This window comes from Alexandromys fortis, unplaced genomic scaffold (genome assembly GCF_014885135.2).
Source record: "Alexandromys fortis isolate MF-2015 unplaced genomic scaffold, M_Fortis_MF-2015_v1.1 scaffold_0, whole genome shotgun sequence".
NCBI classification, from domain to species: Eukaryota; Metazoa; Chordata; class Mammalia; order Rodentia; family Cricetidae; genus Alexandromys; species Alexandromys fortis.
In genome coordinates, this window is record NW_026067949.1 from 41,122,872 (window position 1) to 41,137,211 (window position 14,340).

General features: G+C 42.7%; 1 protein-coding gene across 7 annotated transcripts in view; it reads left to right on the plus strand.

Moving 5' to 3' along the window:
* Nucleotides 1-14,340, plus strand: part of Slc4a4 (solute carrier family 4 member 4) — a 339,097-nt gene that overhangs the window by 171,666 nt on the left and 153,091 nt on the right. For all 7 annotated transcript variants that reach the window (XM_050149683.1, XM_050149682.1, XM_050149677.1 and 4 more), the window contains exon 7: nucleotides 6,350-6,426. In XM_050149683.1, coding sequence (XP_050005640.1) covers nucleotides 6,350-6,426 — 77 coding nt within the window. The remainder of the gene's footprint in view (nucleotides 1-6,349; nucleotides 6,427-14,340) is intronic.

A 14,340-nucleotide genomic window follows, 5' to 3' on the forward strand; every position in this document is an offset into this window, starting at 1 on the left:
TTCTCTGCCCCAGGCTCTCTTGTCTTTTGGCTGAATTCCCTATTACCTCCCTTTTACCTCACTTCCTGGGTTTTCCTTTCCGGTTTCCCTTCCATTCTTACTGCTTCTGTCTTCTGTCGTGCTGGTATCAGACAGACTTTGGAGAGCTTGGTCATGTCTTTCTGTCCTGTCACCTGTGGACCAGTTAGACACTTCTTTATTTGCCTTTATGCTTTCCAAGTCTAAAGGCTCCTTGAGTGTGCATACAACGAGCACCTTCTGCCTTAATAAATGGGTTAGCAAAGTTGCATTTATGGTAGTTTCCGAACAGAGATCAAACAGCCCACTCATTTATTAAAAATATTCATGAAGTGCCACCAATACCCTGAGGCTAGACCTGTGAACAATACAGAATGAAGACCGTGACGTTGAGCTTAAAATTCATATCACAAACAAACAATAAAATCACTTAAATAAAAGAATTAAAAAAATAAAATGATCAAAGACACCATATTGATGTTTCTTAGTTATGAAATTCCTTCAAAGGGCTCCAAATGGCTGGTAATATTTTCTCACTCTTCTTAGATTAATATTTATACCCTACTGATTTCTGCATTTTATATAAAGGATGGGGACTAGGAACGGATGGTTTAGAGACCTTGTTCTGTTTTTTTGTTGTTGTTGTTTATTTAAATTTTTGGTGTCGTTGAGGGTATCTCTGGATAATATGTTGTCGTAGAAAGCAAGACTTTCTCAGTCAGCATCGGTCTAAGGGTGCCATCCTATTCCTCTTTATTCAGAAGCTGAGGTGGGAAGCTGTTGCAATCAGAGTAACTTTTAAGTGTAGAAAGCTAATAACGGATAATTGGTTCTGTTCAGCGTGGAATTTCACACTGTAGACTGTGACTGTGATCAAGGGCATCCGGAAGCATGTAGTTTTGTTCTCTTATGATCATACTGCGTTTGCGTTTAGTATCCTGCCCACTTTGTCACGGAGTTGTAGTCTGGGGCACAGCAGCAGAGTAGCCAGGTTCAGTATTTCCCGCTCCTCTTCAAGTAAGGAAAGAGTAGGAGACTGCATATTTAGGAGCAGCTAAGTTGGAAACTCAGAAGGTAGCTTATCTCGTAAACACCGTTAGCTGCTGCTTCTCCACAGTGCTGCCGTGCAGGTAGAATATATTCATTGACATTGCGCTTCACATTTCTCTTCACTAGACACAGTGAAGTTTATGTGTCCGTCCAGATAATGCAGAGACAAGTTTTCTTTTCTGCAGAGGTGGGAGTCATAGTCAGAGAACCAAGTTTAAATGATGGTTTTACCACTTGCTGGGTGGCAATGAACATAGCCTCCTCTAAGTTCATTTCTGTCTGCTTGATGTGCTGCTAATAATATCACATCACAGTATTGATATGAGAAGTAAGGCGTGCATATTCAGGAAGTGGTGGATATTGAGCGTTTAGAGTACATTAACCAGCTGAGCTTGGAAGATGTCCTCCCTGTCACAAAATACTGAAGAGAAGAAAGCTAAAATGGGGAGAGAGTTATTGGGGCCCACCTCTTCAAGTCACTAGGGTTTGGGCCCTTGGTGGCACAGACATCATGGTGGGATCTTGTGGGAGGTGCCCTTATACCCTTCAAAGATTCTTTCCTAGGATCTGATTTCCTTTAACTACACATTCCTTTCCAAAAGGTTCCACTACTTCCTAATAGTTCCACAGGCTGGGGACAAAACTATAGCATAGGCTTTTGAAAAATAAGCTGCATATATTTCTGTGACTCTAGGCAGTGTAAATCAGATTTATAGTTCTGAATCTGTGATAAATTCGGGAAATTTATCATTACCTAGATTCACTTATGTCTATTATAATATACAAGCTACCTATTTTTCTATATAATAATAATTATATGATGATGATGATGATGATGATGAAGATGATGGTTTTTCAAGACAGGGTCTGTGTAGCCCTGATTGTCAGAACTCACTTTGTAGACCAGGCTGTCTTTGAACTCAGAGATTTGCCTGCCTCTGCCTCCCCAGTGATGGGTTTAAATGCATGCACCACCACTGCCTGGGATAGTTATTTATATTTTAAAATGTGTTTATTTGTAACACTGGGGACTGAATCTAGGTAAATACCCTAACTCCAATCTTTACATTTTTGTGTGTGGTTTTTGAGACAGGGTTTCTGTGTATAACAGCCCTGACTGTCCTGGAACTCAATTTGGAGACCAGGCTGATCTAGAACTCACAGAGATCCACCTGCCTCTGCCTCCCAAGTGCTGGGATCAAAGGCCTGTGCCTTCACTTTTTATTTGGAGACAATATTGCCCTGGCTGCCCTGAAACTTGGAATTCTCTCCTCCTCAGCTTCCTGAATAGCTAGGATTTACAGGTATAACCCATCAGTCCTGGTAGGGATTTTTTTTTAATTGTTGTTGTTGTTTAATACTGAAATTGCTGCTTAGTTACTCATGAGAATAAAGGATCCAGTATGGTTCATAGGTCATGAAATCCTTGTTTTAGCTTGTCCCTCTGTATCTTATTAGCTTCTTATGGCGGTATGAGGTAAGGTGGGGTTAATCTTTCATTGTATTATATAAATATTAGCTTTTGTGCGCACATTTAAATATCGTTTTTCTATGCTCTGCATTCCCTCACTTCTTTTTCAGGTCTCTGATAGATGCAGTAGCGCAGGGCTTTTAAAACTGCTGCACATGCACTAAAGAATAACAATGATTTTTCAAACAGTACAGAGTGTAATTTTTATAGAAACAGTGTGTACCCGCCAAGTGGGTACTTTGAAAATGAAACAGCATTCAACTGTGTGAAACTGCTTGAAAATATGATCTCCATTGCTTTCCTTTCCTTATGGGCTGGAAACAGTGATGTGGAAGTTAATTATGATTGTGCACCCAAGACTAGTTCTTCCTTCTATCTATCTATCTATCTATCTATCTATCTATCTATCTATCTATCTATCTATCTATCTATCTATCTATCTATCTTGGTAAAATCACACTTTAGAAGCAAAGTTCCTTTGGGCCAAGAACAGTTCCAAGGCATTTGAATGTCCTGGATTTTAGTTGGAAAGAGGATTTGAATGCAGCCCTGAGTAAGTTATCACCTGTCCCCAAAGGTAACATGCTCTCCGACACCTGATGGCGCCCGGGGCGGTTTTCTCTGGTCCTCTCACTCAGTGCTGCAGTGTAGCGAGTGTATATTACATGCCCCAACTCTAAATACAGAGCCCTGATTTATTCTGACAACATGTCCTATTGCATATCTGTTACAAAATGTGCACAATACCTCGTTGTTACGGGCCCGTTGTGTAACAGCTTCCTGCGTTTGTTAAATTCCACGCGCAGATTTCTGATTCCCACATGGTCTAGTTTGTAATCTCTTCTGGCTCTTGTCCTGTCTTCTTTGGTTTTGGTAAGATGTTTCTGTGGTCAAAGTGAGTTTCCAAAACAAAGTTATTTATTGATTTGGTTGTAAAGGTGAAGAATCAAGGGGAAAGAAACAAATACTCTTTTGTGTGTATTTATATAGTGACGTTGCTGATTTAATGATTTGTTTGAGATAGGACAGGTGGCAGCAGTGGCTTTGTCACAGGGCACGTTGCCAGAATGATGCCTCTCGCTTCCCGAGCTCAGATGGGGTGCTTTGGACTCACAGTCCCAGTAGCACGCTGCCTGCCAAGATGACTTTTCATTTTGAGTAGTGGTTCTCCGCATTTCCCACCCTGCAGTGCTGCTCGGAGGGTTGGACAAAGCTCCTTTGCCTATGTCCCATGCCCAGAGTTTTGTTAAAGTTAGAGTAGGGTGAGCCTCAGAATTCGGGTTCTAATGAGCAGTGCCCTTGTGGTGTGGATGTTGCTGGTCCTGGGTCCTCACGTTGGTTACCATGGAATCAGAGCACTGGGAAGGATTTGGTTGTCTCTGACCCCAGGCGTTGAGGAGGGAGTGTGCTGCTTTTGTTAGGGTCAGAGTTAGGAAAAGGCGAAACAATTCCAATCTCTTTATCTATTGTCCTGGATTCGTTGTCCTTGGAGCTGTTATATCTTACAAAATTGAGCACCCATATTAGTTACTTTTATTACTAGAAATCAAATCAAATTTAGGAGGGTCAGTGGATTTGATTGTCCCTTAGTACAGTCGTTTTTTTTCTCATCTGGTTCCCGTGTCCTTCCTCAGCCTGTGCCTTCTTCTGCCCCCGACAAAGAGCGATTTGAGACTAGCCACATGATGGACGTCTTTCAGAAAGGACAGAAATGAGACAGGCTTTGTTTCTTTGGCAAGAAGATTGTCACATCAAGGCTGGGTGGTGGTGGCGCACACCTTTGATCCCAGCGCTTGGAAGACAGAGGCAGGAGGATCTCTGTGAGTTTGAGGCCAGCCTGGTCTATAAGAACTAGTGCCAGGACAGACTTCAAAGCTACACAGAGAAACCCTATCTCAGGAAAAAAAAAACCTGTCACATCAATCAAGTTTATCATTATAATAGAATCCACATTGTATTGGCTTTTAGCTATTCAGGCTTTGTGGCAAGAAGGACAATGGTTGGTTCAAATATACCTTACAGTGTTTATCATAGATTTCCAAAGCAAATCTGTATCTTTAATCAGTTACCCCCAAAGTTTAATTTATTTACCTTCCAAGTTATGTCATTACTGAGACTTCAACAAAATGCATGGAATCATTAGAAGTCAGTCTGATTTGTTTCTCACTGAAGGCTGTTGAATTTGTGTGTATGATCAGCACTGCTCAGCCTTCCTTGATTAATATGCGATTCCTGCTTCTCATGCAGAGCAGCTGCCACCAGGTTGTGCCCATGGCCACTTTTGCTTGTTGGCGAAAGGACAAAGTTAAACCCAACTCTCCATTTCCCATTAGTTCCCGTCTCAGCATTATCTGGGGTTGTTAGAGTTCGTTCCTGACACCTCTTGAATTGGGTGGACACTGGAACTTTAGAACAGTTCAAAGCATAAAATGCTGCCTTCAACAGGACTCCTTTAATTTTGCTTATGAAACATTTTCTCAGATGTTTCTTTCTTTTAAATAATGCCCTGTGCTCAGATTTTCCTAGAATAAAACATCCTGCCAGGTAAAGGGTTTAAGAGATCTAGGCCATGCTTACTCAATGAAATGCAGCCGAGTGGAAAATACCCTGTCTTCCTGGCTCAGAACACTAGGTCTTTTCTAATACAGTGGTTCAAGGAGATTCTATTATTTAAAGAACTTGTGTTACACGGACATTAACTTACTAGGGGTAGATTTTCATCTTTTGTGAGATTGTGTGTTGGGGTTTCTGTCGGAGGGAATTCACCTCTGGGAACAATGGTTTCGAGCCAAGGAGAAGCTGTGCTTGAACTTGGTGCTGCTTTTCAACCTTTACCCCCTTGCTGGGAAGACTTGCCTGAGTCAGATCATTGAGGATTAATAGCTAGTGCATTGCTCAGCATCCTGCAGGGGTTGTGTCAAACACCTCAGCTTTGAAGAGTTACTGTTTTGCTTAATAAGTCTAGAGATTGCAGGTCCCACTGCAAAATGGAAGCCCAGGAGCCTGTTGATTAACACGGTCTCCCTGCAGTCTGCCAGCTTGCGCCTCCTCTGTATGTCCTTCTATTGTGACTAACACTGTTGGGAATAACTGGGTCAATTACTAGTGAGTTTGACCTCTGGCTGCCATAGGAAGACCGGTGCATTGTTGAATGCCATGTACGGTTCATTCTTCTACTTAAAGAAGTTTGTCCCATTACAGAGGAAAAAGGGAAGTATTTGCCCGGGTAGTAGGAATGCTGAATGGTCAATACCATTTTGAGGCAAAGACTGGGGATTCTGGTCCAGATACCCACAAGGGGAACTATTTGTGACCAAAATGTCTGCTGGGCAGAGGAGAGTGGGTAGCTTTTCTGGGTGACCAGAGAGTCTTATGCTTGGAAGGATAGCCCAGGCCAAGGGTAGAGGGAATCCAGGCACACCCAGGATCAGTTCTGCCGGAGACAGGCTGTGTCTGTGGGTGAAAAGCAAAGGAAAAAGGGGCAGTAGACTATACGTGTGTAAAAGACAGTGAGAGACATGGTCACAGCTGGAGAAGCAGGTTTTTATGCTTACTGGTTTAGGCATCTTTATGATTTAGCTTAACTTGAAATATAACCAGGCAATAAGGCGAAGTATTTGGGATTTTGCATACTTTCCGCTTGGCTGTATTTGTGCTCCAGCCTGAACTCAGGAAAACACCACACGATTGAATGTGGTTAAAAGTCTCGTCACCATCCTCATCACCATCTCTCAGTGTTTGCAGATGCTCATCCAAAGCTGGTGCCCTTGAAAAGACGTCTCTAATCGGAGTTCATTTGTGTTTTTCCAGGTAGCCCAGCCATGACCCATAGGAATCTGACTTCCTCCAGTCTGAATGACATTTCTGATAAACCTGAGAAGGACCAGGTAAGCAAAGACTTTTCCTCTTTGAAATTGAAGATTGACTGTGTATCTAAGAGATGCTGGGTTGGATTAGAGATGGTGATTGCCACCTCTGAAATGGACGTTATGTACAGATAAGGGTTTGCTCTTTTTCTAAGGAAGAAAACAAAATGTGTGGGGATCAGAGGAGGAGCCAGTGAGTCTTGGCTCTGGCCTTTTGTGATGCATTCTTCTGGGCTCTTTTAGCTTTGGGGCTACAGTTGCCTGAGCCTGGTCATATTAATAACCTTCAGCTTGGGTTTGTCATAGGGATGAAGTGGGTTATTTTCTGAAAAACTGTTTTGGTGTACTCTAAAAGGCTAAGAGGTGCTGGTAATTGTACATCGTTAAGTGTCTGTAATAAAGGACAGAGATTGTGAACCTCTGCTATTTTCTTTTCTTTTGAAGAATGTGATATAAACTAGATCATTTTTTCTAGTTGACTGGGTCTGTGGAGATAGATTATAGTTCAACAACATAATATATTGATACTTCTTGATAAAGAAAAAATTCCTAGAGCTCCAATGAAATTAAAGACATTTAATTTCCATATTTTAAAGACAACAGAGGGGACATACGCAGACGCGTGTGCATACACACACACAAACACACACACACAAACACACACACGTTTCCTCCATACATGTGCATTCATTTACAAATATTCTAGACACACGTAGTTCTGCACATGCACACATACATACATACATACATACACATACACACACGCATACTGAAATTCTAGCCTGCTCCAAGATTTATAGGTAAGTAGTAAGGGACATGAAATGAGAAAAAATGGTTTGGTACTTGTTTGTGATGGTCCCAGTTTTCCCCTATGTTAAGAAGAACCAGTACTCTAGGTATGCTTCTGAAAACCACACATCTGATTCTTTCTCTTAAAAATTTCCTTTTGTGTTCCTTGATAAAACAGCAGAACACAATTGTAGTTGGCTTCACGCTTAGCACACTAGCTGGGTGTCAGTCCCAAGGCCTTCTTCTTTATCTGTCTCTTTAAGTAGGGTAGCTTTGACTTTTTTCTTCATACTTGGCTATTTTTTTCTGCAAAAAAATTTATGACAGCGTTATTTCTTTAACTGGCAGCTCTTGTATCAATGACCAGAGTTTTATAGGCTGTGGTGAATTCTAAAAAGGACAGGAAAGGTGAAATTACTCTCTTACTTATACAATGGCTCTTGGATTCTTTCTACTTACTCACCGGTGCTTCCTTAGAAGGCCTTCATTTGCCCAGACTGGATCACCAGAAAAACCTTTGGAGCTAATCTCAGTCCCATTTTCTCTCACTTCAATAGGCTTTTTGTACCGCTGCTCCCCTTTCTCCCTGTGGATTAGAAGCATAATGGGTTTCTAGCAAGTTAAGTTTGACATCTCCCTCAGATCTGGTGTCATCCTCATCTGTTGGTGTGTGGGGAAAAGGCCTCTTCCTCAGGACTGATTCCTGTCCTTGGCATGACCTTGACATTCACTCTTGACTCCTTGGGCTACTCCTCCACAAACACTAACCTGGTTAGTTCTGCTTTCTTCTGATGGTTCTGGACATGGTCAGGGTTCCGGGCATTTGCTCGTGACTGTGTTGGTAAGCACACACCTGCGGCATAAAGAGAATCTGAACCCTTCGAATTTCCTTCAAAGCTGCCTTGCTCACTGTGGCTCCATCCAGCTTTTATCAAACAATGCTAATTACTCACAATCTCTGATTGAGAACTTGAGTTTGGAGAAGGAAACACCAATTAGGGCTGACATATCAGTTTGATATATCTTTTTGAATAAGGCTTCTTTTATTAGGGATCTTTAGCTAGACATTTGTGACTAGGCAGCTGGTAAGCGCGGTCTGAGAGAAATTTGTTATGTTGCTGGGTCTCTTTAAATCTGGGCATACATAGAAGAAGTCTCTTGGCTTCCAGTGTGAATGACATCCAATTTATCTTCGTGGATCAGAATACTTTGGTGCATCATGGGCCTTGGTTGTTGATTTTGCTGTAAAATGTGTGTAGTGTAGGTTTTTAAAATCAACGTTTCGGGTTTTTATTTTGCCTCCTGTCAGCATTCTGTAGTTGCTGACATTGATGTTAAAGCTCAGGGATTTTACTGGTTCTGTTGGTAAAGCTGGCAAATGAGATTTAATGGATTTGTCTTAAGAGACATCCACCCAAATATAGCTGTCACTGCAGCCAGTTTGTCCACTGAGGACTTTCTCCCAAAATGTACTCTCTTCTTTGCTTTCTTCCAAAGGCTGGAGTGGAGCCTAAAGGGACCCATGGTCTTGTCAGCATCGGGCAAGGAGGAGGGATAATGCGGGTGGGGATGCAAGCTAATGCCTTGCATACAAAAGCACTTGGAGTCTTTTAAGGCAAAAAATTAAATAAATAAAAAGGACAAGGACTTGCAGATGAGGTTCTATTAACCCCAGGTTTTATTTCTGTAGCCTGTTTTAATAAACCCCACAAACTTGGGGTTTTCTTATCCCCACCCCCCGTCTGGGTGTGGAAAACAGGTTGCCATACTCAAATATATTTTGAAGAAGGTTTTATAATTAAGAAGCCTATGTCCTGGGAATGAGTTTGGCAGTGAAGTCAAACTTGTCCTGTGTGCTTTTCCAAGTTGTCCTCCCAAACATCCATCCAAGTGCAGCTGAAGTCTCTGATTGACGGTTGCTTCTGACTGGATACGATCTGAATCGTTGTCACTGGGCCCTGTGTGACTCCTGTAGCTATATACCTTCCTGCTACACAAGAGATGGGTTTTATGTTTGGAGTTACGATGAGGAGCCGAGTGGCTCTTTCTGACAGCTCCAGGGTGACACAATTGGAGGGCCTATTTTTCGTGAGATTCTATCTTGAGGAAGCCGCAGAAACAAATCTCTGGACTGCACTTTTTCTTCCTCGCTCTGCCAAACCTATGTACTCAGGATTTCAGGAGCGGCTGCCCAGTTGAAAAATAGTGCTAAACAGTTAAGAACAGCAGAAATGCAGAGCCCAAACCGGGCTATGCCATACCTCAACACCCTCCCCGCTTGGATGTTATGTTTACTAAGCAGAAAAGCACCTGTGAGGAGTACATACCAGTGCATCTGGAGCTCATCGAGTTGTGCATCTACGTAAATCCCGTTTTCGTTGTTGCTCTGGAATATTCTTTGCATTAGCCAGTTACTGTTCCCAGTTGTCTTTGCTTTGCCTTCCTGCAGTCCTTTCTTCCTTCTCTGATCTGTGAAAATGGAGCTGAACAAGAGAGGTGATGCAGAAGCAAGGCTTGAAGCCCAGTATTTGTGAGTGACAGGATAAGATGAGGTGGGTTCTTTCTCTCCTAGCACCAGGGACCCCACCTAGGGTTGCGTACCTAAGACACAAGTCTGCAACTGCTGAGCTACATCTCCAGCCCTAAGACGGCTTTCCTCAGCATTAGCTCTTAGAGATGTACTGTGCTTATACCTTTGGAGGATCTGACTCTTCCAGGCTACCCATAGTGTAGTATTGTCTCCCACTTGCAGGCTCAGTGTCAGGCAAATTGCAGCCTGTAGATCCACAGTGCGTGTTGTAGGTATAGAAGCACTGTACAGAGTCCCAGGAATACATGTAAGGATCATGTGACCTTGTAATCCCTTACCTGGTTACCTCATTGTTTAACAGAATTATCAGGCAATATATCACATTGGTCTGGAAGAATCTGACCTAGGATTAATTCTTCAAGTGTATCATGATTATTTTAAACATTATCTGATGTCTGTCATCTCTAAGTATACTTGGAAGCCTTGAGTTTTATTTTTGCAGTCTTGGCCATTCATGGAAATAGATGTAAATTTAAATATTTTGCCAGAGAGTAAGAGGATAAACCATTAAATCATGTCTGAATTTGAAATTGCTGTCTTGACAGCTATAAGAGGGAATCTAGAAGGACCCAGTCTGTGGCTGACTATTCTCATCCTTCCATACATACAATGCAGGATTGACTCAACATAGCTTAGCCGGGGTGATGTTTTCATGGCTTCTAAGTAGAATTTCCATCCTCGGGCCTTCACACTGGTTCTTTCATGGTCACAGATGCAGACAGGCACACAGGCAGTACATCCTCCTCTTTGTGGGTCTGAATATGTGTGGTCCACCTTCACTCTGGGGAGGAAGCTGCAGTGAAGTCTTCTCTGAGGTTATAATCTTGTCTTTCAAATGTTCTCAGGGACCTTTGGGACATTGCCATGTCAGGAGAGTGCCAAACAATCGCATCTGTGAAAACTAGAGAACAAAGATATGTTGTCCGTCCTTAGAAGGCCACAGTCACTCCAGATTTGGTAGCAGCCATGAGCTGTCCCATGGCTCCATGGCCATAGTTTTCCTTCAGCCCTGTGTTTTGTTGTTTTTTTAGTTTTTCCATGCATTTTAGTTAAAATAGGATTGTGCCACATCCTTTCTTCTCTTTCCTTCTTCCAGCCCCTCTCAGGACCCACTTCCAACTCTCAAACTGATAGTCTCTTTGTCTTTGATTATTATTGCTTCATGCATGCATGCACTCACCCACATGTGCACTCTTGCCCCCCAGACAACTATAAAAATACAGTCACCCGAGTCCATTTTTATTGTTTATATCTATATGGTTTCAAGGCTTTGTATCGCATAACCAGTAAGGGGTTCATCTCTGGAAGCAGCTCTCTCTCTCTCTCTCTCTCTCTCTCTCTCTCTCTCTCTCTCTCTCTCTCTCTCTCTGATTTCATTTGTTCCCTGTTGTTCTTTATCCAGGGGTGGGACCCTGTGAGATTCCTGCCCTTCTGCATTAGCATGTATACTGATATTTGCCATTGCTTCTGGTCTTGTTCATGTAGCTCTTTCTAAGAGAGACCATTTCACAGCAGACATCTGTTGCAAGGAACCACTTGTTTGCCCCAGCCACCCAGAACCGAAATAACCACACAGAAACTATTAATTAAAACACTGCTTGGCCCACCTCTAGCTTATTATTGGCTAACTCTTATATTAATTTAACCCATTTAATCTGTATATCACCATGTAGCAGTGGCTTACCGGAAAAGATTCAGCATGTCTGACTCTGGTGGAAGCTCCATAGCGTCTCTCTCTGACTCCGCCTTCTTCCTCCCAGAATTCCATTTAGTTTCCCTACCTAGCTCTGTTCCTGTACAGCTCTGCTATAGGCCCAAAGCAGTTCCTTTATTAACCAATGAAAGCAACACATAGACAGAAGGACCTCCTACACCAGACATCCTAGTATTCTGACTTGCAGGAAAATTTTTTTAACCCCTTTTCGGCCTTATTTCTTGAGCCATAGATGCAGGAGCTGTGATACAGATGTTTCTACTGGGCCTTGGACCTCCAAGATCTTATGACTTTTGTATTGTTTCCAGTTCTGGTTTTCTGTGATGGTCTCAGTTTGCTCTGAGCAAAGAGAAGTTCCTTTGATTCAGGATGGTAGCTACACTTACCTCAGAATATAAGGTTACAATTTAGAATATAATAAGAATATATGGTCTAGAAAAGTGGGAATAGTAGATTCTTCCATAAGATGCATGACCTCACTCGCCCTGGAAATTGACTAGGTTTCTGTCAACAGGTATGATTGCCTTTGGGGATGCTGAGAGGTAGGAAAAATGGGGAGGGACTCCAGCTGGGGTGGAGGGAGAGAGGTCAGTACAGAAGGAGAAGGAGGGACAGATAGCACTAAGGTTGTTTGATAAGGTCTCAAGGAATCATATTATTATATATTTTCTAAAAATTATGCACAATATACGTGTGTGTATGTGTGTGTGTGTGTGTGTGTGTGTGTATCTTAAAGGAAGTTATGCCACTTGGGCTGACAGTGTTCCCACAAAAACCATAGACTAACAAAATTCACAGTACGAGGCACCAGAAACCTCCCTTTGACTGCTTAGTCAGGATAGTCCAAGTTTCTCCCCAAAGAATATAGTCTATTGATGTAGGGCTTTGGTGCCTCTCAGAGGTTGAAGGTAAGTTCCTTGTATTATTTAGGGTTCTCTAAAGGAACAAAACTGATAGGATTAATGTATGTGTATGTATGTGTACATGTGTGCACGTGTGCATGTGTGTGATTTGTTAGAGTGGTAGACAGGGCATGACCCAGCTAGTTCAACAATGGCTATCTTCTGATGGAAAGCCAAGAATCCAGTGGTTGTTAAGTCAGCGAGACCTGATATCCCAGCAGATCTTCAGCCTGAGTTGTAAGCCTAAAGAAGTAGGTTCTAGTGCCAGTGAAGGAAAGCCTCAGCAACAGTCCTAACCAGCTACAGAATTTTCAGCATGACACGATATCACACAGGGGCAATACGTGACATTCATATGTTGTGGTACCTGACCGCTGTCTAATCAGCTGTGTGCTTTGGAAGGGACCGCCGATGGTCACGTGAGCTCATCCTTAAGCTCCCTTTGAATATCATCAGCTGGCATCAGAGACAATTAACATTGCTGACGTATGTCATTATCCTCCTTTCTACTAGGGACTGGACTTACTGTAGCTTCCTTTCCCCACCCTGTGCTTTTTCCCATGCTTCAAAAGCTTCAACCACTGCTGGCGTTAGAGGTTGAGTCCTGATGTTAATACTAGTTTCGAGTATTAACTTAGACAGTGAAGGGGCAGTTCATTTGAAGTTCTAAGCCATGCCACACATGTACTATTGTGATCCGAATGTACTCACTATAAATTATTAGCCGTGCTCTTGATGGTAGATTTCAGGGGTCAGTAAAGCTGATTTAGATTTTTTTGAGTCCCAGAACTTCTAAATTTGGGACAATATATAGAGGGCAAGCACCAAGTTAGTAAACAAATAGTGTAATTCCCACCACCAAGAGAGCCTGCTCTCACCAGGAAACAAGGGAGTGTCAGGAGGTGGGGAGCAGAGATGGGTAGGGGGTGTCAACAGAGGAGATCAGGGACAAGCCTTGTTTTCTAGGCTGAGGAAAAGGTGAGGGTAGCGGTCCTGAGGCAGGAATGGGTATGTTTTATTTAAAAACAGAGAAAGGGAGTCCAGAGTGGATGGCTGAAGCAGAGCTAGCTAGCAGGTGTGTGATGGCAAAAGAGGTCGGCAGCACAGTCGGGGGCTCCTTTGATTTTATTATAAGTGCAGCACGGGCCTATTTTTGGCTCTTTACCTGGAGAGTTGCATGTTCTGATTTACATTTAAAGTCATCACTGTGGATACCGGGATAGGCTAGCGGAATTTGCCAATGTTCCAGATCACCTGGTGGTGTTGCTATATAAAGCCTTGCATGAGCACCTTTGTGTATTAAATTGAGAGCACAGTTACCTAACAACGCCAGTTTCTTAACATATCAGCCACAAATGTGAAGGCCTTATTAGTATCAACAAAGGAAGCATTTTTGTGCTACAGAACTGTGAGAAATAAAGAGGCTTCCTTGTTTAAAGCATTCCCTCCGAACTGTTAAAGAATTATTCCGCACTAATGCAAACATTTAAATATTCTAACCTACTGTGAGTGGGCATAGACATGCTATAGCCAAGAATATAATATAGGAGCTTTTGAGTGGTTATATTCACACTGGCAGCCCTCTCTGTGTCCCTGTGACTGAAATCGGTCATGCCAGGTGAGCAGTGACACATGGCTACTGCTACTAATGCCGTATACACTGGAGGCTTCGCTGATCAGTGGACAAGCAGCAGGGTTATTATGTTTGGAAAGGAACATTGGAAGGTGCAGAAGATCATCTGTGAGTGGTTCTGGGGTCCAGTTTCTCTTCTCTTCTCTTCTCTTCTCTTCTCTTCTCTTCTCTTCTCTTCTCTTCTCTTCTCTTCTCTTCTCTTCTCTTCTCTTCTCTTCTCTCCTCTCCTCTCCTCTCCTCTCCTCTCCTCTCCTCTCCTCTCCTCTCCTCTCCTCTCCTCTCCTCTCCTCTCCTCTCCTCTCCTCTC